Source organism: Jaculus jaculus, chromosome 18, assembly GCF_020740685.1.
Source record: "Jaculus jaculus isolate mJacJac1 chromosome 18, mJacJac1.mat.Y.cur, whole genome shotgun sequence".
Classification (NCBI taxonomy): domain Eukaryota; kingdom Metazoa; phylum Chordata; class Mammalia; order Rodentia; family Dipodidae; genus Jaculus; species Jaculus jaculus.
In genome coordinates, this window is record NC_059119.1 from 59,458,706 (window position 1) to 59,481,586 (window position 22,881).

Here is a 22,881-nt window from a genome sequence, read left to right on the forward strand (position 1 = left end):
CCCAGCCCACCCACCCCCCGAGGGCGGGGGCGGGGCCGGAGTGAGCCTGCGCCGACCGCCCCGCCCGGGGGGGAGCCTTTAAATGCCGCCGGGGCCCTCGCCGCGGCGCTCTGCGGCTCTCGGGGACCCGGCCCGCCTCGGCCTGTCCCCCTTCGCCTCCATCCCGCCTCCCTCCCTCCCTCCCTCCCTCCCTCCCTCCCTCCCTCCCTGGGCCGCGGGAGCGCGCGTGTGCGTGCGTGCGTGCGCGTGCCCTGCCGTTGCGTGCGCGTGCGCGCCGGCCCGCCTCGGACCCGCGCAGGGCGCGCCCCGGGGATCCCGCGTCCGCAGCCGCCGCCGCCGCCGGGGCGCCCGCTCGCCTCCGCCCGCCCCGTACGGAACATGGCGGGGTCGGTGGCCGACGGCGACGCGGTCGTGGTGAGTGAGGCGGGCGGGAGGCGGGGAGAGCGGGGCCCGGGGCGGCGGGGGGTGTGTGTGTGCGGGGGTGGGGGGGGGACCCAGCTGCAGGCCCAGCCCGGGCGCGCCACCACCACCCCAACCTCCCCGGGAGCGCGGCGGCACCCGGGCACCTGCGGAGCCCTTGCACGGGGTGCTGGGGGCGTGCACCGGGGCAGGGAGGCACCGGAGGAGCTCCAGGTGCTGGGGTGCACCAGGGGAAGACTCGAGGGCTCCCCCCTCCCCATCCTCCCCCTGTGCAAGCGCCGGCCAGGTGTGTGCACGTGTGAGTGCACGTGGGTGAGTGTGTCCCCGGACCCCCCCCCCCCCCCCCACGCGCGCGCGCACACACACACCCCGACGTCCTGGGGATTTCCCCCTTTGGAAAAAAGGGTGCTGTGCAAGGGGGGGGATGGGTGGGTGCACGGGAGGGCTCCCGAGAGAAGTGGACACTTAAAGCCACGTGTCCCCCCCCCCCTCCTCCCAGGACAGGCCCCGGGCTTTTGTGGTTGCGGAGGGGACCCTGCGGGCCACCCACACAGGCTCGGGCTTCCCCCCACCCCACCCCCAGTCCACTTTGAATCTGATCTGCTTCCGTGGAGACTGGAGAAATCTTGAGGTTTGAGCTAACCTAGCGCAAAGCCAACCCCCCCCCCCCCGCACCTCCGGGTTTGGTTACACGGTTATTTAAGGGGCTCTGAAGAGGCATGGTGTGCAGACACTGTGTGTGTCTGTCTGTCTGTCTGTCTGTGCAGGGGCTGCTGGATTCTGCCAGATTTGTGTGGGTTCTTCCCTTCACCCCCTAAGCAAAAAAAAAAAAAAAAAGCCGGTGGAAAGCCAATCAGTGTGCTTCTATTTTTAGAAACTGGACGATGGGCACTTGAACAACTCCCTGGGTTCTCCGGTTCAAGCCGATGTGTACTTCCCACGACTGGTAAGCGATGGCGTGCCGGGTTGCCTGCCTGGAGCTCGCGCTTGCAGGCCCTCCGCCTGCTGGGGCTCTTCTCGCTCTTCTCCCGCAGCCTGTAAACTTCATGTTTCCCCTCCCCTCCTTTCGCAGATAGTTCCCTTTTGTGGACACATTAAAGGTGGCATGAGACCGGGCAAGAAGGTACTGGTGATGGGCATCGTCGACCTCAACCCGGAGAGGTAAGAACAGAGCCAGAGCCGATGGAGCCGTGGCAGGGCTCTGCCCGCTCTCCTACTTGTCTGTGTTGCTGGCTCACAGTGCCAAGAAAGTACCATGTTCCCATGAAAAGAATGCGTACGAATCCCAGCCATCATTTCTCCAGATAGCTATTTATATCAGAGATGATAAAAATAGCCCCATATTTTCTCTTTGACCCTTAGGGAGGCCCAAGGAGTTTCTATCTATCCTTTTTTTTTTTTTTTTTTTTTTTTAATGGTTTGGAAACATGATTCTTGAAACAAAAACTTAGAAGTATGAACAAGAACTAAGCTTTATCAAATATTACTTCTCCTAATTTCTTGGGCTGTTTTTGAGAATCCTGAGGTAGAGTAACCCACAGGTGGGTGGATGTCTTGGGGCATTTGAATTCTTTTTTTTAAGGACATTCTATTTGTTTATTTGAGAGTGACAGAGAGAGAGGGAGAGGAAAGAGGCAGGTAGATAGAGAAAATGGTCGCGCCAGGGCCTTCAGCCACTGCAAACGAACTCCAGATGCATGTGCCCCCTTGTGCATCTGGCTTACGTGAGCCCTGGGGAATCGAGCCCGGGTCCTTTGGCTTTGCAGGCAAGTGACTTGACGGCTGAGCCATCTCTCCAGCCCCAAAATCTTTAGTTTCTATCACTCCCAATTGCACAGAAGTTTTTCACCAGGGTGACAAAAGTCTACTGGTTGGACTAAAGTCCGGCGTTAGAAGTAGCCTGTGGGAAAGGACGCAGCGCACAGGAGGAGGGGAGAGGCAGGTTGCCGCGGCACACAGCCAACCCCGGGTACGTGACATCGTTCTCTTTTCAGCTTTGCCATCAGCTTAACCTGCGGGGACTCGGAAGATCCCCCCGCCGATGTGGCCATTGAGCTCAAGGCAGTGTTCACAGAACGGCAGCTGCTCAGAAACTCCTGCATATCCGGGGAAAGAGGCGAAGAGCAGTCGGCCATCCCTTACTTTCCGTTCATCCCAGACCAGCCATTCAGGGTAGGTTCTTCCAGGCTTTGGCTGCAACCACTGGCAGGGCTGTGATGTTCTTATCCAGTGTGTGCCAAAAGCTCTTTAAGAGCCTCTGCATGCCCAGGAAATTTGTCACTCAGTCATGAAAAAATAAAAGGAGGTCAACTTGCTGATAGAAATTAATACTTGCCGGGCGTGGTGGCGCACGCCTTTAATCCCAGCACTCGGGGAGCAGAGGTAGGAGGATTGTTGTGAGTTCGAGGCCACCCTGAGACTACATAGTGAATTCCAGGTCAGCCTGGGCTAGAGTGAGACCCTACCTCGAAAAACCAAAAAAAGAAAAAGAAAAAATTAATACTTGATACAGCAGCTCTTGGTTCTGTTTAGCTCATATATTTAATGTATGCATGTGTACATTTCCAGATGACATCCTTAGTTGTATTTCTGCTTAGCTAATATGGCAAATACTAATTAATTCATGTATTGGGGGGCACTAGTCGGGGTGGAATCCAGGACCTTGTGCATGCTAGGCAAAGAGCTGAACATCTCCCCAACCCTGTTTTTACTTTGTATTTTGAGACAGAGTCTCACTGAGTTTCCCAGGCTGCCATTGAATTCACTCTAATCCAGATAGGTCCTTGGATTTATGATCCTCTTGCCTCAGCCTCCCAAGCAACTCAGATTAGCCCAGCTGCAAGCTTTACTTTAGTAAATACTTTCTATGTAATATCCAACGTAGTATCAGACATACAGTGATTACCGGCCCCCAAGAGTCTGATTATTAAATACTAATAAATATCCAGAATTTTCCTCATTTTTTTCTTCCCTCATCCTTTAGCTCAAAACCTTATTAGTTATGACTTTAAAAACAATTTTGCAAGTTATCACTTCCCTTTCTCTTGTCCTCTTTGCTAATGAGGCCATATCTATATGCTTGTTTCCCCCCCGGGTTAATTAAGCCTCCACCAGTTTCATGGTCATGGCTCTGCGGCTGACAGATTTCTTCCCTTGGGCCTGGATGAATGTGCATTTCCTTTCCACTATCTTGCAGGCAGGAAACACAACCCAAACTTGCCATCTCATCAAGCGGCACTGACAGTACCTTCCTCATTGCGGGATAATGCCACATAAGAGATGCAAGTCAGGGGCTGGAGGGGTGGCTTAGTGGTTAAGGCATTTGCCTGCAAAGCCAAAGGACCCAGGTTCGATTCCCCAGGGCCCACGTAAGGCAGATGCACAAGATGGTGCATGTGTCTGGAGTTCCTTTGCAATGGCTGCCTCTCTCTCTCTCCCCTTCTCTTTCTCAAATAAATAAGATATTTTAAAAATAAAAAAGAGAGAGAGAGATGCAAGTCAGTAAGGACTCCCTGCTACATTGGACCTGGTGGAGGAGGTTTCCGCAGCACATCCTGTTCTCACTCATCACAATAATTGCAACTTACGAAAGCTCCGATCAAACAGAACTGTCCTTCCTGTGTTGTTCCTCTCGTGGCCTTGACCTTACGATTCTTTCTTTTTTCTTTTTAAATATCTTATTTATTTGAGAGAGAAAGAGGCAGAGGGAGAGAATGGGCGTGCCAGGGCCTCTAGCCACTGCAAACGAACTCCAGATGTATGCGCCCCCTTGTGCATCTGGCTAACATGGGTCCTGAAGAATTGAACTAGGATCCTTTGGCTTTACAGGCAGACTCCTTAACTGCTAAGCCATCTCTCCAGCCTGATTATTTCTTTCTTTACTGGCTGAGGGCAAAATAGAACTCCATGACTTTTACATCAGTGGCAGAATTGAGATGGTTCCCCTTATCATCGTGGTCATGGGAAGGTACCTTCCCTCCTTTATCCCACCCAATCCCCTTCTTTAGACTAGGAATGTCCTGCCAGATGTGGTGGTAAGTGCCTTTAATTCCAGCACTTGGGAGGCTGAAGTAAGAGAATTACCATGAGTTCAAAGCTAGCCTGGGCTAGAGTGAGTTCCAGATTAGCCTGGGCTAGAATGAGACACTGCCTCCAAAAAATATATGGATAGCTAGAATCGCCATGTCCCGATGAGCTCCTCAAACCTTGCCTAATTCATGGTTGTGGGCAGCCAGAGCTTGTGACAAGGAGGAATCTAATGCTATCCAACTTCCAACCACAAAATGGAGTGAAATAGGTCTTCCTTGTTGGTATAATTTAAACAGTAATGGAGCCAATAATTAAACTCTATCACGAATTACTTAAAGAAACAACTTTACCATGTGGAATCAGTATTTGTCTGGCTTAACCAAGCTTTGTTAATTACACATTCTTGGTCCAGTGGTAATTACTATGTGACCCTCCCTCTCTCTCTCTACGATGTTTGTCTAGACGATCAGATGCTGCTCACAGATATAGTCCTGCTTTGGGATAGTTACTGTGAAGGTGGGATGGAATTTTCTAAGGCTGGTGGGGGGGGCGCGGGGGAGAATGACAACGATGGCATTAAGCGCCATGTGAAGAAATCCATGCTGCTTTACATCACTTTGGGAATGCGGGCAGAAGCCCAAGCAGTTTAAACTCCTTAGAAGTGGAGAAAAGTGGGAGCAGCGGTTCTCACGGTGTCTTTCCTGACCCAGCTGCTCACCCTTGACCTTGGAACTTGGTGAAAGCACAGATCCTTGGCCCTTACCCTGGATCTCCTGAACTGGGGCTTGGGGGATTGGACCCCAGCTGTCTGCTCTAACTCAGCCCTCTGCACAGCGCAGAGCCCTGTGATGCTCGAGACGCGCTGGGAACGCCCCCTTCCTTTCTCTGAAGCGGAGCCCTGTTTGCTTGTGGTCCGCAGCGTGGCTCATTCAGACCGCGCACTGAGGCTCTTAATTTGTCCCTCCCAGGTGGAAATTCTTTGTGAGCACCCGCGTTTCAGAGTGTTTGTGGATGGACACCAGCTTTTTGATTTCTACCATCGCATCCAAACGTTGTCTGCCATTGATACCATAAAGATCAACGGGGACCTCCAGATCACCAAGCTTGGCTGACGGGATGTGAAGCGCTCCTGTCTGGTACCACAGCCGCGGAGCTGTCAGTCTGGAGGAAGTAACCTAGCAACGTCTGGAGACTTGCAAACACAAGGCAAGCTTCACTGTCTCGCCTTTCTGTGCACTTTAAATCCAGGATGACAGCCTCGTCAGTGGTTTGCCCAGAGGAAGACAGCTTTTGGACAAAGACACCGAGCCATTACTCCAAACAATGTAACACTTGGATGTTGGACCTTCTTTTTCTTTTTTCAGACTCAAGTGAGATGGATTTGTGATGATTTGTGATTTGGTAGCAAATTATTCATCATTTCAATGCAAGATGATGTTTAGAAATAAAAGTGCTAAAAGACATTAAGAGCAACAACGGTACATCAGAATCAGTGCATTTCAGCACTGAAGTGGAATTGTGTAGCACAACCGACATTTTAGTCAGGGTATTTACATAGAATGTAGGTTGTTCAAAGTTTGGTTTCGTTTTGTTTTGTTTTCTTGCGGGTTTTTTTTTTTTCTTTTTGCACAGCGTATTGTTAACTTTTCAAAACTCGTATTTATTTATATTTGATGTATGTATTAATGTATCAGAGGATAAGCAGTATCTGCAAATTATGAGCTTAGGTCTGAGGGGGGATTATAGATTGTAATCATAAAACAGGTAAGTCTGTACCTTAAAGAATTAGGTCATAGTCTTCATATCCCTAATCTTAGACTTTCTTAATATAAATTGCTATAAGTGCTTTTGGGAAAAATTTGCAGTATTTCTATAAAACTGCTTTTCAGATTTTTGTCGATTATGTGAAATTCTGTTTATATTGCTTTTTCTCTTTACTGTGAGTTAACACAGTATTGGCTCTCTTAAGATTAACTACTCCTTAGGTTTACATAATAGCTCATTAAGTTGTTACTAAATTAATTGAAAGCATATAACAGGTGATTGCATAGACAATTTTTAAAGTAACAATCATGTAAACTTCGAAATAGTATAATATGTTATAGTAAAAAGGATTCTGGCTGGACATGGTGGTGCACGCCTTTAATCCCAGCATTTGGGAGGTCAAGGTAGGAGGATCGCTGTGAGTTTGAGGCCAGCCTGAGACTATATAGTGAATTCTAGGTCAGCCTGGGCTAGAGCAAGATTCTATCTCAAAGGGGGAAAGAAAAAAACCCAAAAAACAATGATTCTGGAATGCAATGTAAAGCAGAATCAAATTGCCCAAATCACTCACTTTGAAATAATTTATATCAACTTGAGCTGCGAGTTCATTGTTTAACTTTTCTTATGAAGCCCTCCCCAGGGTCCCTAAGCGATGTCTTTGGATCTTCAGTGAAGACTTCCTCTGTGATGGCTTGGGGGAGGTAGAATAAGATGGGATCCAGATTTTATGAAAAGATCCACGTAGTCTATCTCAAAGGTTACCTCTTGGGACTCCAAGTCTCTGAGACCAGCCAACAGTATAAATGCTTCCAATGAAATCATGCTGCCCACACTTGTGGAACTGATCAAGTATTAGTCTCCAGGCAAAGGCTATGCACTTGTAATAGTCACTGAAAGGCTAGGGAAACCCTAGGCATTGAATTTTTTTAAAAAAGGGGGAAAAAGGTGCTTTTGCCCCAAAGAAAAAGACCATTAGCATTGCTTTGTCCGGGTAGTGGGGGAAGAAAGAGGCGCTGGGGTGAGGGTATATTTATATATAATTTAGGTTTTGTTTGAGCAGTGAACTGCATCTTGTCAGGACAACTCCTTGTCCAGCTTTGCTTTTCAACTTTTTCTTTTACGTGACACGCAGAGGCACTGAAGTGGCCTCCTTGTTTCCATGTGGTGAAAATGGAGACAGTGTTTCAGTACCAAAGTCTAAGCTAAATAAATGAAAATAGTGAAATTTTTTTACAGATGATATATTTGGATTCTTCTCAACTTAGAAACTGTCCCGCACAGTTCGATGGTGTCATATGCAAAGACACTTTCCCCGCCACAGCTGGCTGCACATTGACCAGCTTTACTGACCAGCCGGCTTGTTTGACCGCCACTGGGCTGTTCCGCGGCTCCGGGTGTTCTCAAGCCTGTGATGATGTTCTCACGGCTTATAAGCCACTTCTGAGGAATGTTCATCAAGACACTTAGGAGGCATCCTGCAATATGTCTGTAAGGGCTTTGATTCAACTCAGGGGGTAAGACCCGAGGGGAGGGCTCTTGTGAGTGGCCAAGCGTACATAAGTTAGTGGAATCTAGAAGAACCGGGAACACAAGTGTTGGAAGTGACCTGTCAGGTAACTCATCAGCACTCTAGCCCTTAGGTGGCTTAGTGTGACAATGCAGTGTTAACCCTTTGTTTCCTCAAAATTCGGTGGGCTCCTGCGGTCCACCCCCTGCGATTCCGGATAGCTGCGTGAACGGCGGCGCACGCGGGGATTGCAGGACAGGACGCGCAGTTCGGAGCTTCACAGGAAAGAAAGTATTTGCGTATGTAAGGAGTTATTTTTGACCAGAGTCCCAGTTTTACCATATCCAAAACCAAAGGTGAACAATCAGACTCTGGGGAAGTGAACAGCAGGCTCTTGACAATCTCTGCAGCAAATTGCAGTGAACGCGTGTAACCACAAAGCTCATAGAAACCACTTCTACTTTTTGAGCTATCCCAGAATTGTCTTAAAGTGTTTTTTTTTTTAATCTTTTTTAAATTTTGAAGCCCCATTGCAAACCTTACCAACTTCAGTTCAAAAATAGATCACTCTTAACAGTGGATGGTGTATTAAATGGCCAATCCATTTGTTTTTGAAAGCAAGTGTCTAAAAGAGGGAGAGGCCTTGTTGCCTTGAGAGAAGCTACCTTGGCATTTCCGGCATTAATAGAGAAGTAATGTTCCTATAAGATATTTTCAAAAAAACAAAAAAACCACTTTCTTATTTACTGTGTGGTGTAAAATATTAAATGTGTTGTTACTCATGTCACTGCTGAGAAGCATTTGCACTATAATAAAGGAATTTTCTACAAGATGGCTTCCTGGTTATTACACGTCAGGCGTGCTGTGATCGTCATAGACCATGCGGTGTAGCAGTTGGTCCCTCATGTGTTTCCCACATTGATAAAGGCTTCCCTTTATCAAAGATGGCTCAGAGACTTCCAGAGACCTAATAAGCTTACGTTGTGGATGCATGGGTTCTTTTTGAATACTAAGTAAAACATAATAAAGTAATTTTGCATGCAGCAGGTTTCCCCTTTGGTGTACGGTTCTCTGAATTTTTTTAATATATATTTTTTTATTTATTTGAGAGCGACAGACACAGAGAGAAAGACAGATAAAGGGAGAGAGAGAGAGAATGGGCGCGCCAGGGCTTCCAGCCTCTGCAAACGAACTCCAGACGCATGCGCCCCCTTGTGCATCTGGCTAACGTGGGACCTGGGGAACCGAGCCTCGAACCAGGGTCCTTAGGCTTCACAGGCAAGCGCTTAACCGCTAAGCCATCTCTCCAGCCCCGGTTCTCTGAATTTCAGCTCATTGTGTAGATTGAGAAAGTCTTCATCAAGGTGTGGAATCCACACCCACCCACTCCCGTTCTCCGTGCTTTCTCTTTCCGGTCAAATTTGTTCACAATTGCTAACTTTGATTAGGCAGCCACAAATCTTCCTCCCTAGCGCTTTGCATTTTCCAGAATGTTATAAAAGACAGAATCACACAACATTCACCCCATAATACTTTAGGATTGGCTTCCTTGCACTTGCATAATTTGAGCTGTCTTCACGCCGCTCAATAGTTTTCTCTATATTGCTGAGCAGTATTCCGCTGTGTGGCTGTGCCACCATTTCTTTTTCTTAATGTATTATTTATTTATTTAAGAGAGAAAGAGGCAGACAGAAAGAAAGAATGGACGTGCCAGGGCCTCCAGCCACTGCAAACAAACTCCAGACACATGAGCCCCTTGGGCAGCTGGCTTACGTGGGTCCTGGGGAATCGAACCGGGATCCTTAGGCTTTACAGGCAAACGCCTTCATCACCAGGAAGCCATTTCCCCAGCCCTTTTGTTTGTTTGTTTGCCACCATTTCTTTATCCAGTCTCCCATTGTAAGATACAGTGGGCTAGCTGGGTTTCTCCCCAGCCCCCTTTGTGTGTGTGTGTGTGTGTGTGTGTGTGTGTGTGTGTGTGTGTGTGTGTCTTCCTGCCTTAGGCATCCCAAGTGCTGGAATACATTATTAACACAGTTTACGGTAGCATACACACAATGACAAGGCTATTCCTCTCGCATTCTCTTTCCTGTGGTTTGAATGATTAGAGAACAAACATTTATTCTACGGCTACTCGGCCTACACAAAACCTCCACAGTATTGAGCTCACCGACATTTTAACATAGATGATTAAAGAGGGCAAAAAAAAAAAATAAGCAAAATATAAGGACTACGTAGACAAGAGTTCAGTGTAAGGGAGGAGAAGGACAGACTAAAGTCGGTGGGAGGGGAGTGTGATCAAATTACATTACGGTCATGTATGCAAAATGTCAATTAAGTGAATAAGATGTTAAAAACTGGATGACTTGCTGGGGCGTGGTGGTGCACACCCTTAATCTCAGTACTTGGGAGGCAGAGGTAGGAGGATCGCTGTGAGTTTGAAGCCAGCCTGAGGTGACATAGTAAATTCCAGGTCAGCTTGGGCTACAATGAGACCCGATCTTAAAAAACAAAACAAAACAAAAAAAATACTGGATGACTTGCCTCACTTCAGTTACCAGCAGAGTGGCAGATTTACTCACATGCTGGATCTAGGGTCTTATATTTACCTAATTCATTTGTATTAATCCCTTCCTTTACTTGTTTGTTTGTTTGTTTGTTTTTGGTTTTTCGAGGTAGGGTCTCACTCTAGCTCAGGCTGACCTGGAATTCACTATGGAGTCTCAGGGTGGCCTCGAACTCACGGCGATTCTCCTACCCCTGCCTCCCGAATGCTGGGATTAAAGGCGTGCGCCACCACGCCCGGCTACCTTCCTTTACTTTAAAAATTTTTTTTTTAATTTTTATTTATTTATTTGAGAGCGACAGACACAGAGAGAAAGACAGATAGAGGGAGAGAGAGAGAATGGGCGCGCCAGGGCTTCCAGCCTCTGCAAGCGAACTCCAGACGCGTGCGCCCCCTTGTGCATCTGGCTAACGTGGGACCTGGGGAACCGAGCCTCGAACCGGGGTCCTTAGGCTTCACAGGCAAGCGCTTAACTGCTAAGCCATCTCTCCAGCCCTTTCCTTTCCTTTTTAAGAGGCCAGAACTGCCAGGCTTGTTGCTGCTTGCATATCACGGCCTTTGTAGCTCACCAGGGAGAGGTCTGCTAAGACGGGACAATTTGCTGACACTGTCAGAGCTTCCCCTGGCTCCCAGCCAGGCCAGGAAGGTTCCTTGGGGGTTAGGGCATTAAACTAGCTTTGTGACAGCATGTAAAATTAGATGGTCTGGGAGAGATCAGTAATTAGAACCTCAGAGGGCCACAACCATGTAGGGCCTTTGTTCAACAGGTATTTGCAAATTTACTGCTCGGTGCTGTCTCAGCCGTCGCTCTGCACACTTGGATCCGTCGGTGAGTCATGATCCAGTTCTCTGGGGGGTTTTAAACTTCACTAGGCTTAAGAAGCACCAGGATGCCTGCTTGAGAGACAGAAGTCCAGTCTCACCTCTGGGAGATTGTTTTAGTAGATTTCGAGAAAGTACCCAGGAACTTGTGTTTTTAAGAAAAATCCTACCAGGTGTGGTGGCGCACGCCTTTAAATCCCAGCACTCACGAGGTAGAGGTAGAAGGATCATTGTGAGTTCAAGGCCACCCTGAGACTACATAGCGAATCCCAGGTCAGCCTGGGCTAGAGTGAGACCCTACCTTGAAAAAAAATCAAAATAAATAAATAAGAATAAAAAGAAGAAGAAGAAAGTTCCTAGAGATAGGTAGTCCTGCATCACAGGTTAAGCAGCCACTTCCCTCAAGAAATCCCAGTCGCTGGATCAAAAACTGTTCGCCTGAAGATTCGGATCTGTGGTATTGTTATGTGAAAACTATTTTTCAACATGGGCATCCTGCTCTGCCAAACCCTGTGATTATCATACAACATTACTACTATTGGCACTGTTCTTGCTTAAACCCTTTCTACAGAAAAAAAAAAATCTGTAAAAATCTCATTTGGGTTGAGTTTAGGGCATCCACCTTAGTGAACACTTGGAAAACAGATTGCAAAGGACGCTCACCTTCCTTCTTGCTAAGCACTTATAAAGCCTCACGTCGGCTGGAGGATCTCCAGGGTCGACCCAATATCCCAAGAGGCAAACAGCACGGTAAGTTACAACTTGTAAAGAAACCAAGGGAAAGCGGGAGTGACCCCAGTGAACTCCCTGGAAGTTTGAAAATGGATCGCCAGACTTTGCGGGAGAAAAGGCAAATGCGTCTGAGCGTGCTCGGTGCTGGCCCCGGTGGCCTCCAGACACTTGCCTCCTTGTAATTTCTCAATGATTCTTTTTTTTTTTAAATTTTTATTTATTTATTTGAGAGCGACAGACACAGAGAGAAAGACAGATAGAGGGAGAGAGAGAATGGGCGCGCCAGGACCTCCAGCCTCTGCAAACGAACTCCAGACGCGTGCGCCCCCTTGTGCATCTGGCTAACGTGGGACCTGGGGAACCGAGCCTCGAACCGGGGTCCTTAGGCTTCACAGGCAAGCGCTTAACAGCTAAACCATCTCTCCAGCCCTGATTTTTTTTTTTAAGTTCCTGAAAAAGGCAGAGAACTGCCTTGCGAAACACATACTTCATAATTAATTAAAACGGGTGTGCCTGAGGGGCTGTCTCACCTCCTACAGAGGAGCACGGGAGGAGAAAAACCACTGACCTGTTCTTTTACCTTGATACACCCTCCCATTGCCCAGGAGGAGGCGGCGGCTAGGTGAGCTAGCAGCAGAAAAGAGGCCCCATTGTTTGATAGGGCAACAGACACACACACACACACACACACACACACACACACACATGAGGTCTCCCCATGTTGTTCAGGCTGGTCCTGAATTCCTGGGCTCAAGTGATCTCTCCCCTCAACCCTCCAAGTCACTTGGGACTACAAGCAGGTAGGCACAACACCCAGGTGTCACTGATTCTAAAACAACCAATGCAAAGGCTTGCCTCAACAGTTGTCTGAGAAGAGGAGGCGAAGGGTCATCTATGGTGAGGACAAGTGACTGGAAGTGGGGCCCCTGTGTCCCTAAATCAGTGACCTGCTCATGGCTGGTGCAAAACACCCGGCCAGATTCAACTCAGGGAGAGGAAGGAATTTGGGTTTCCGGTTCCAGAGGGCAGAGTCCACCGTGGCGGGCCAGGCAGGTGCGGCAGGAGCAAGAAGCTACAGCCACCCTGTGACAGCGTCGCCCAGGTGTAGCACCCTCAGGCCTTCTTCCCCCAGGGACACACTGCCTCTGGGAAGGCTCTGCCTCCCGAGCTTTCCAGAACCTTCCCGAACGAACAGCAAGACCAAGTGTTCACTTGCGCATGGGGACATTTCACATTGAAACCACTATCGCCCTGTGGGTGTGAGAAGTGCGCTCAGGTGAAGTCTTTAAACCGACAGCCTCCTCTTAGCTTCTTCGATCACGAGGACTGCAGTGGGCACTTGTGATGACACGCTTGAGGAGCCAAAGGCGACAACAGGTGATGCAGGACTAAAACATTCTTTGCAGCTGATGAAGCCAGAGTTTAAAATAATAATAATGACACCCTTTCTCTGACAACTCATTTAAAGTTTCATAAACGACCAGTATAAAAATTGCAAAACCTAGCCAGGCATGGTGGCGCAGGTCTTTAATCCCAGCACTTGGGAGGCAGAGGTAGGAGGTCCCCAGTGAGTTCAAGGCCACCCTGGGACTCCATAATGAAATCCAGGTCAGCCTGAGCTAGAGTGAGACCTTACCTCGAGGAAAAAAAAAAAAAAAAATTGCAAAACCTCATAATTGTTCTAATTCATCAGAATATGTTTCTCACATAATTTCATTAGAGTCTTATTTTATTTAACAATATAACCAAGGGCAAGTTTAGTAGCACACGCCTACAGTCCCAGCACCTGGGAAGTGGAGGTGAGATTAATAGGAATTCACAGGAGTCATGTCTCAAGAAAACTTATAAACACACAAAGAAAACACACACATCTAACCATAGTTAGCAGCTTATTGGGCAACATTTAGTATGGTGTTTGAAATATATATTTAGGGAATTTAAATTCTGAATAATTATAACTATGACAATATTAAAAAACAGAGATTTAAGGGATTAGAGGGAAGCAAATAGTAAGGTATGGGGGAACGTGCTCCAAGTACATTGTATGTATTCATGAAATGGCCTAATGTAACCCTATAAAATAAATAAATGTGTAAGGTTTGAAGAAAAAAAAAGATTTCAAAAAGAAGCAGACATGACAATAAAAATAACTTTTAGCATAATATTATATAACATTTAATGCTATAATAAAAATTAAGAAAATCACAAAAATAGTAAGAGACTATTGAAAACAAATGTTTTTGTTGCTTTTGTTTGTTTGTTTTTCGAGGTAGGGTCTCAATCTGGTCCAGGCTGACCTGGAATTAACTATGTAGTCTCATGGTGGCCTCGAATTCACAGTGATCCTTCTACCTCTGCCTCCTGAGTGCTGGGATTAAAGACGTGCGCCACCACGCCTCGCTGAAAACAATTTTTTTTTTTTTTTAAATTTTGAGAGTGACAGAGTGAGAAAGAGGCAGAGAGAGAGAGAAAGAGAGAGAGAATGGGCGTGCCAGGGCTTCAGCCCTGCAAACGAACTCCAGATGCGTGTGCCCCCTTGTGCATCTGGCTAACGTGGGTCCTGGGGAATCGAGCCTTGAACCGTGGTCCTTTGGCTTCACAGGCAAGCACTTAACTGCTAAGCCATCTCTCCAGCCCGAAAACAATTTTTTTTAATGAGTATTTTCATGGACTAGTATGATCTGTTAAGATTCCAACTCACCCCTCATTTATTTTAGATGTTTTAAGTCCTCAAATTAAAGAAGAAATCCCATGGAGCATCAGAATATAGTCTTTTGGGCTGCAGAGATGGCTTAGTGGTTAAGGTGCTTGCCTATAAAGCCAAAGGATTCCCCAAGACCCACATCTGCCAGATGTACAAGGTGCCACATGTGTCTGGGGTCCTTAGGCTTCACAGACCAGCGCTTAACCACTAAGCCATCTCTCCAGCCCTCTCTTATTTTAATATCATCATCTTTTCCTCCTCTTGTGATGGTCTTGTGTAGGTAGTGTCAGGCACTGTGAGGTCATGGATATCCAGGCCATTTTGTGTCTGGAGGAACACATTGTAAGGAGTCCTACCCGTCCTTTGGCTCTTACATTCTTTCTGCTAGGTGGTTTTTATCTACCCCCAATTCCCTCATACCCAGGGCTTTTTGGTCTGTATTTGCTCTGCTTGGGTCTTTTTAAAGGATTCATCCAGTAAGGCCCCTTTTCTCCACATGGGGGAGTCTGCCCCTAAGAAAATTAAGATTTCCCACTGTGCCTCTGGTTAATTTCTTTAGTTAGTCCCCAACACACACACACACACACACACACACACACACACACACACACACACACACACACACCTCATTTCCAAAAAAACTTTAAGGCAGGAAAAAGTGGTGGCCTCAAGACAGACGCCAAGGAAAATGCCACAGACCTTCTAGCGCATTCTTTCTCAAGACCTAGGTTAATGTCTCTTCTCGCTTACCAACAACTGCGGTCTGAGGAAGTTACCCTCCCTGCCTGTTCTGCTTGTTAGCTTGCTTAATGTCCATCTTTCCCAAAGATAATAACTTCCATCAGGGCAGGCATCATACCGGTTGCGTCCATTACTGCTTCCTGAGCACCTAGGCATATAATAATGAATAAAAGTCTGTTGCATAAGTGAATAGTAGCCAATCTCAAAATTTACAGGCTTTAAACAATAAGTATTTATTATTTCTTTTCTTTTCTTTTTTTTCCTTTGATTTTTCGAGGTAAGGTCTCACGTTAGCCCAGGCTGACCTGGAATTCACTCTGTAGTCTCAGGCTGGCCTCGAATTCACAGCAATCCTTCTACCTCTGCCTCCCGTATGCTGGGATTCAAGGCGTGCACCACCATGCCCGGCAGCATTTATTATTTCTTACAATCTTTTTGTTTTAGCTTCTTATTGGTGGCGCACACCTTGAATCCCAGCATTCGGGGTCACCCTGAGACTACATAGTGCATTCCAAGTCAGCCTGGGCTAGAGCGAGACCCTACCTCGAAACAAAACAAAAGAAACCTTTTTATTGACAACCTCCATTATCCACCCTCCTTTATCCCACCTCCCCTGTGTCCCCGCCACTGAGACTGTCTTTGCAACCAGTCCCTCCTCTATCTTCAGGTCACCTGTTTTTTTGTTGTTGTTGTCGGCCACTTCGGCCGCTTTGCATCTCCTCTCTTTCCTCTGGCATTCATTAACCTTCTTCCACCACCTCTTCTGCAAGAACCCTGAGCCTTGGAGGGTGTGACTGATGCACTGAGCACTCCACGGTCGCTTCTTCTCCGCACTTGGCTGAGTTTTGTTTCTCTAGTAGTCACAGACATTGAAAAGAGTTCTCTAACCAGCAGTGAGTTGACATTGATAAATGCGCATACACATAAATACGTGGAGAGCAATCTGATGGACAGGACACAGTATGTCCCATTAGCCGGACAATAGTAGTAGCTTACCCCAAGGACTTACTATCTCCTCAGCCATGAGGCCTTCAGTACCAGGCATGAATTCCCTCCCGTGGAATGGACCTCAAATCCAATAAGAGAGCAGATGGTTCCCTCATAACAGACATGACACCAGTTGGCACATTTTGCCCAGTGGGCCAGCTGTGTAAGTTTCAAGGTCCACTGCTAGTTAAGCCCATTGATGGCTTTACACCCCAGCAGGCTGCATAGCTCTTTCCACCCTATAACAGCTAATCAACAGGGAGAAGGCTTACCACTCAGCTCCGGCTTGATTTCTCTGTCCTGTAGCCAAAGCATGTGATGGTTTCAAGCAACAAGATCTTACCATCCAGTTCGAGTAAACAACCAAGAGCTTTAGCAATAGCCTGTATTGTCTGGGGGATCTCAGGGCACCCCCCATGATGAACAACTTACTGAAAGGCAAACTACTCTTGGCATTGAATTTTTCCTGTAACAATCCATAGCTTCTGATTGTAGCAGTCAGGGAACTTCTGTCCAAAATTTCTCTATGGGTTTTGTTGTTGTTGTTAATGTTTGTTTTGTTTTTCAAGGTAGGGTCTCGCTCTAGTTCAGGCTGACCTGGAATTTACTATGTAGTCTTAGGGTGGCCTCAAACTCACTGCAATCCTCCTACCTCTGCCTCCCAAGTGCTGGGATTAAAGGTTTGCGCCACCACACCCAGCTAATCTTTTAAAAAAAAAAAAAAAATATATATATATATATATATATATATATATATATTTATTTATTTATTTATTTATTTATTTAACAGACCAAGAGGGAGAGAGAGAATGGGCGCACCAGGGTCTCCAGCTATAGCAAAGGAACTCCAGATAAGTGCACCCCCTGGACATCTGGCTAACGTGGGTCCTAGGGAGTAGAACCTGGGTCCTTTGGCTTTGTAGGCAAATGCCTTTACTGCTAAGCCATCCCTTCAGCGCCCCCCTTTCTGGGGGGGGGGTTCGAGGTAGGGGTTCCCTGTAGCCCAGGCTGACCTGGAATTCACTATTAAGTCTTGGGCTGGCCTTGAACTGACGGTGATCTTCTTACCCGTGCCTCCCGAGTGCTGGGTTTAAAAGTGTGCGCCACCACGCCCGGCTTTTGACTTCACTCTTATCTCACAACATAGCAGTCTAGATCCAGTTAACAGTGACTCAAAGAGAGTGGGCTAAATTCTGGAGCCAGCCAAAGAGCCTCGTGGTTAATAATACAAGCTGGTATTGGGGACGCTGAAACGAGAGCATGTTTGAGGTCAGTCTGGGCTACATAGTGAGGATCTATCTCAAAACTAAAGAAAGGGGACTGGAGAGATGGCTTAGTGGTTAAGGCACTTGTCTGCAAACCCTAAGGACCCAGGTTCAACTGCCCAGGTCCCACATAAGCCAGACGCACAAGGTCACACATGCATGTAAAGGGAACACACGTATCTGAAGTTTGATTGCAGGGGCTAGAAGCCCTGGTATGCCAATTCTCTCTCTCCCTCTCTCTGTCATTTAAAAAAAAAAAGGTGGTGGAGGGACTGCTGGAGAGATGTCTCAGCAGTTAAAGGGGCTCTCTAGCAAAGCCTGACAGCATGGGTTCACTTTCCCCAGTACCCACCACATCAAGCCAGATGTACAAAGTGGAGTATGCATCTGGAGTTCATTTGCAGCAATAAGACACCCTTGCTCATTCTTGTTCTAAGTGCATATTTTTTTTTTAAAAAAAAGATGATTTCACAAATAGGAAAGCAGAAATTCTGCCCTCAAACTTCATAATTCTCATTAAGGAGTCTGAAAGATATGGTCGAGTTAGTGATCCCTGCAAAACGTGACTCCAAGCTCTGTAAGCTGGACTTGTATTGAAACAGCCGCAAGGCCATCAGGACCCGAAAACGGGGTCCAGACATCTGAGCTGACCTGGAGGAGAGCCATTCAAGGGATTAGAAACGGGTTCAGGGTTTTGTTTTGCTCTGTTTCCTTTTCAAGCCACTTTCCCAACATCATGGTTAGTCATTATTCATTTATAAGGTCTCTATTAAAAGAACCCCTTCCAGGAAAAAAGCAATTAATCTGTAAAAAGTGTCTTTAAAGGTTTCGAGCTATGAATGCCCTCCACCCCATGATGTAAAACTGCTTCCTTTGGCCATCCAGCTATGACCCACGTCCTTCTCTGAAACTAGGCCTCTACCCTACGTAGTGTTTCTCAAATTCTCTTATTCTGTGCATAACGACTCCGTATTGCTGTCTTGTCCAAGTGTTTTTGTTTGCTTCTTTGTTTTTGTTTGTCGAGGTAGGGTCTCACTCTAGCTCAGGCTGACCTGGAATTTGCTCTGTAGTCTCAGGGTGGCCTTGAACTCACGGCGATCCTCCTACCTCTGCCTCCCGAGTGCTGGGATGAAAGGCGTGTGCCACCACCACGCCCGGCTCTCGTCCAAGCATTTTGATGAAGTGATCAGAGCTACATCTGCTCACGGAGCCTTTCCACTGGATTATGCGCCTCTGTCGGCACAGCAGGAGAAAACAATGCCGAGGCCTCTCGCTTCGCAGGCTGGGGGCCCAAGACGCTGTCGCTGGAGCCCTGATTGGCCGCCTCCGCTGGGAAAAGTCACTTTCCTCGATAATAGAGACTGTCTCGGGATCTTACAGAAGCCGGGGCACGGCACCCTCCCTGGCCTACTCAGCCTTCGGACAGAGCAGATGCGATGAGACTTGGAGACTTGGAAGAGGGACTTTCTCCCCCAGGGACTTGTTCAGCTGCTAACAGGTCTGCTGAGAAACCCGCTGTTGGCACAGAAAGACGGGAACAGCAGTTCTGTGAAAGCTGCACGACCAAGGAGGCCAGCGAAGGCCTGATGCAGCAGTTACCATGGTATGCCACCGCCATTATAGGATAAGAATAATTCGGGCTGGAGAGATGGCGTAGCGGTTAAGCGCTCGCCTGTGAAGCCTAAGGACCCCGGTTCTAGGCTCGGTTCCCCAGGTCCCACGTTAGCCAGATGCACAAGGGGGCGCACGCGTCTGGAGTTCGTTTGCAGAGGCTGGAAGCCCTGGCGCGCCCATTCTCTCTCTCTCCCTCTATCTGTCTTTCTCTCTGTGTCTGTCGCTCTCAAATAAATAAAAAATTAAAAAAAAAAAAAAAAAAAAAAGAATAATTCGCTGCCTGGCCAGGAAACGCACATGGCAGTGGAATCAACGTGCCTGTCTGTGTCCCGGCGCTGCTGCTCCCTGGATAAGTAATCCTGGGCCAAATATGTCAGACTCCACTTTTCCTGTGTGTAGAAAAGGGCTAATGAAACTAGACCTGTTGGGTTTAGAGGAATGATGAAATGAGATTAAGCGTGGGTCCTGACCTGAAAAGTACTAGGCACATAGTAATTCCTCGCTATTACTAGTTCTTGGAATCGTCCTCTCTCTTACTATCTCAAGGAAGCTTGAAGAATGAGAAGTTAAGGGCAGGGAATGAAACAGGGTGATCTGTGTAGGAAAGAACACAGGGACTCGAGAAAAAGCTCCAAGGAAGAGTGATTACAATATTCAGAAATCAGAACAAAGACGGCATTTTGTGTCCTATGGCTTCTTCTGTCTTTCTCCTTGTATTAGTTTTCTGTTGCCTGTGTAACAAATTATCCTGGAGGGTGGAAAAACTCAGAGCAATGCACATTTACTCTCCTAGCTTGCCTGGGTCAGTCAGGACTTTGAGTGTGGCTGAAGTGAGTGAGAGTCTCACACAGGCTTACAAGGGGCGTGTCAGCCCAAGTAACCTTCATCGGATGAGGAGGAATCCACTTCCAAATACCTGCAGTGGTCACTAGCAGGACTGAGCTATTTGCAGGATATTGATTAAGGGTCTCAGGATTAAGGGTCTCAGGTTTTCACTGGCTGTTGTCTAGAGACCAATCCTAGGTCCCTGTTGGGTAGGCCTTTCCATAGGGCGGCTGGCTTTGTCAGAATGGTCAAGCCAGAGGGGTGGAGAGGGTAGAGATCACAAGCTTTTATAAAACAGTCTCAGAAGTGATATGCTATCATGTTTCCTATATTTTATTTATTAGAAGTGAATCACTAGGTCCAGCCCACGTTCAAAAGAAAAAGATTACATAAAGCTCTGGGCCCCAGGAGGTAGCTACTGCTGGGAACAATCTTAAAAGGCTGACCTTCTCTCTGGTAAGGACAATGCTTCTTTCTCTTAGGGGCACATAGGATTCTAATGGGCCTTCCCTCACAATGCCTACTATGTTCCCCGTCCTCCGCATTCTCACCCTGGGTTGGTAAGAGACCCAGAGCTGGTGGGTGAGCATAAGACATCCTCTTGGTACCATAACGGACCCCAAAAGTAGCCATGTCCTCCAAGCTTGGCCAATCAGAGCCTTTCCTTAGGATTTACATACACTGAAATGAGGATAGAACAGATTTTCTCTTTCATCTGAAATCACTAACATGGAATGCTTTTCTGTGGCTGTATCTTCTTCTAGCCATGTTAAAACAAAAACAAAAACAAAATCCAACTATACCAGGAACAACTCAGGCCATCTGAAGTGGAGACAAAAAGAAAATGAGATAAAGGGACAACACAAATAGAAACTAGCAGCATTTTTTTCTAATCCTGGAGGCTGGTTTCACCCCCAAAAGTTCATATAACCTCCTTTTCACTTGTGACTGTTTAAATTGTGTTCTGTCACTTGTAACAAAACAAACAAACAAAAAAATTAGCCATGTTTTTTGCATCTATAAAATCTTGTTTTCCCCATATTTCATGTTCTATGATACTGACTTAAAAAGACCTGATTCTTGGCTGGAGAGATGGCTTAGCAGTTAAGCACTTGCCTCTGAAGCCTAAGGATCCCAGTTCAAGGCTCCATTCCCCTGGACCCACGTTAGCCAGATGTACAAGGGGGTGCATGCATCTACATCTAGAGTTCGTTTGCAGTGACTGGAGGCCCTGGTGCACCCATTCTCTCTCTCTCTCTCTCTCTCTCTCTCTCTCTCTGCTTCTTTCTCTCTCTGTTGCTCTCAAATACATAAATAAAAATAAAAAATACCTGATTCTTTTTTTAATTTTATATATTTCTTTATTTATGAGAGAGAGAGAGAGAGAGAGAGAGAGAGCAAGAATGAGAGAATGAGAATGGAAGCACCATGCCTCCAGCCACTGCAAACAAACTCCAGGCACATGTGTTACTTTGTGTATCTGGCTTACATAGGTTCTGAGGAACTGAACTGGATCCATAGGCTTTACAGGCAAGTGCCTTAACTGCTAAGCCATCTCTCCAGCCCTGATTCTTTACTAAGAAGAAGGCTTTCCAAAAGTGAGGAAAGAATAGGAGGAGGAGCCTGAAGGAAGAAGAATGCAGATAAGGGAGACAGGATTACTCTTGCATCCACTAGAAGCCAAGAACAAACTGTGTCTCCTTCATAGTTTAGACAAGGCTCCCAAGGCAGATAGAGAGAAAGAGAGAATGGGCACGCCAGGGCCTCCAGCCACTACAAACAAACTCCAGACACATGTGTCCCCTTGTGCATCTGGCTTATGTGGGTCCTGTGGAACAGAACCAGGGTCTCTAGGCTTTGCAGGCAAATGCCTTAACCTCTAGGCCATTTCCTCAGCCTAAGGCTCCCACTTTGAAGTCAGGACTGGAAGAGTACCACTAAACATTTCTCATGCCTGTAGTGACCCAATGGAAAGCACAACTACATGCTTCATTCCCAGCTGTTAGAGCCGAACAAACACAGTAGTCAAGGACACAGGTTTCGGAAGGCAGCAGACCTGGATTCAATGATTATTGTTATATTAATACTTAACGCTTGTTGAGTGCGTTTATTCTGACCCTGGCAATATCTCAAGATCCTACCTCCTCACGGACTAGGTACATTACCTTACATAAGTGACTTAACCTCTATAAGCCTTTGCTTTCTCCCTTACCAAATGAGGGAAATGACGGCCCCTTCTGTTGTAAAGTTTGACTAAGTCGGCACAGCTGAAGCACTGAGCATAGAATGTGGCACATGCTATCCTTAAAAATCTTCTTTTATACCCAGCTCAAATATCAACAATTCCCCAAACCTTCCCCAGCCACCTTTGACCCTCTCTATAACCACGGCATTCATTCCCATGTCTGCTTTCAAACCCATATCTCTGCATTCCCTTTACCCGCTTATATAGCCATCACTTCTGACTCACCATACTTTGTCTAAAGGAATTGAGAAAAAAAACCTGAAGAAGAGCCACAGACAGTCCCATCAAAACACACCACACCTTGCAGTTTCACCACCTTATCAAGCTCTAAGGAATTTTATTTTATTTTATTTTATTTTTTTTTTGGTCAGGTGAAACTCTGATGGATGATTGTAAAGCTGCTCTTCAGATGAAACCAGCAATTGCTCAAGCTAAAAGTCACAATTCCTCGCAACCGGTCTCAAGCCGTCAGCAAGCAGCCATGGAGCCTGTATTGATGGGTGCGGTGCTGCTGGTTTGGAAGCTGACCAGAGACAGTAAACATGACGGTTGCCTCGGTGCATAAACACAAACTCAGCTCCTCACCACCTCATCCCTGACACACTGGAGTTACAGCATCAGGGGACACCACAAGTGGTTACTTGTCAGATCCTGTCAGGT

General features: G+C 46.9%; 1 protein-coding gene across 1 annotated transcript; it reads left to right on the forward strand.

Annotated features, from left to right (window-relative positions):
• Positions 1–344: 344 nt before the first annotated feature.
• Lgalsl (galectin like) lies at positions 345–8,550 on the forward strand. Its single transcript, XM_045137665.1, has 5 exons — positions 345–414; positions 1,295–1,366; positions 1,493–1,581; positions 2,415–2,592; positions 5,418–8,550. The coding sequence occupies exons 1-5, from the start codon at positions 379–381 to the stop codon at positions 5,559–5,561; spliced, it is 519 nt and encodes a 172-aa protein (XP_044993600.1). The 5' UTR covers positions 345–378; the 3' UTR covers positions 5,562–8,550.
• The last annotated feature ends 14,331 nt before the right edge of the window (positions 8,551–22,881 follow it).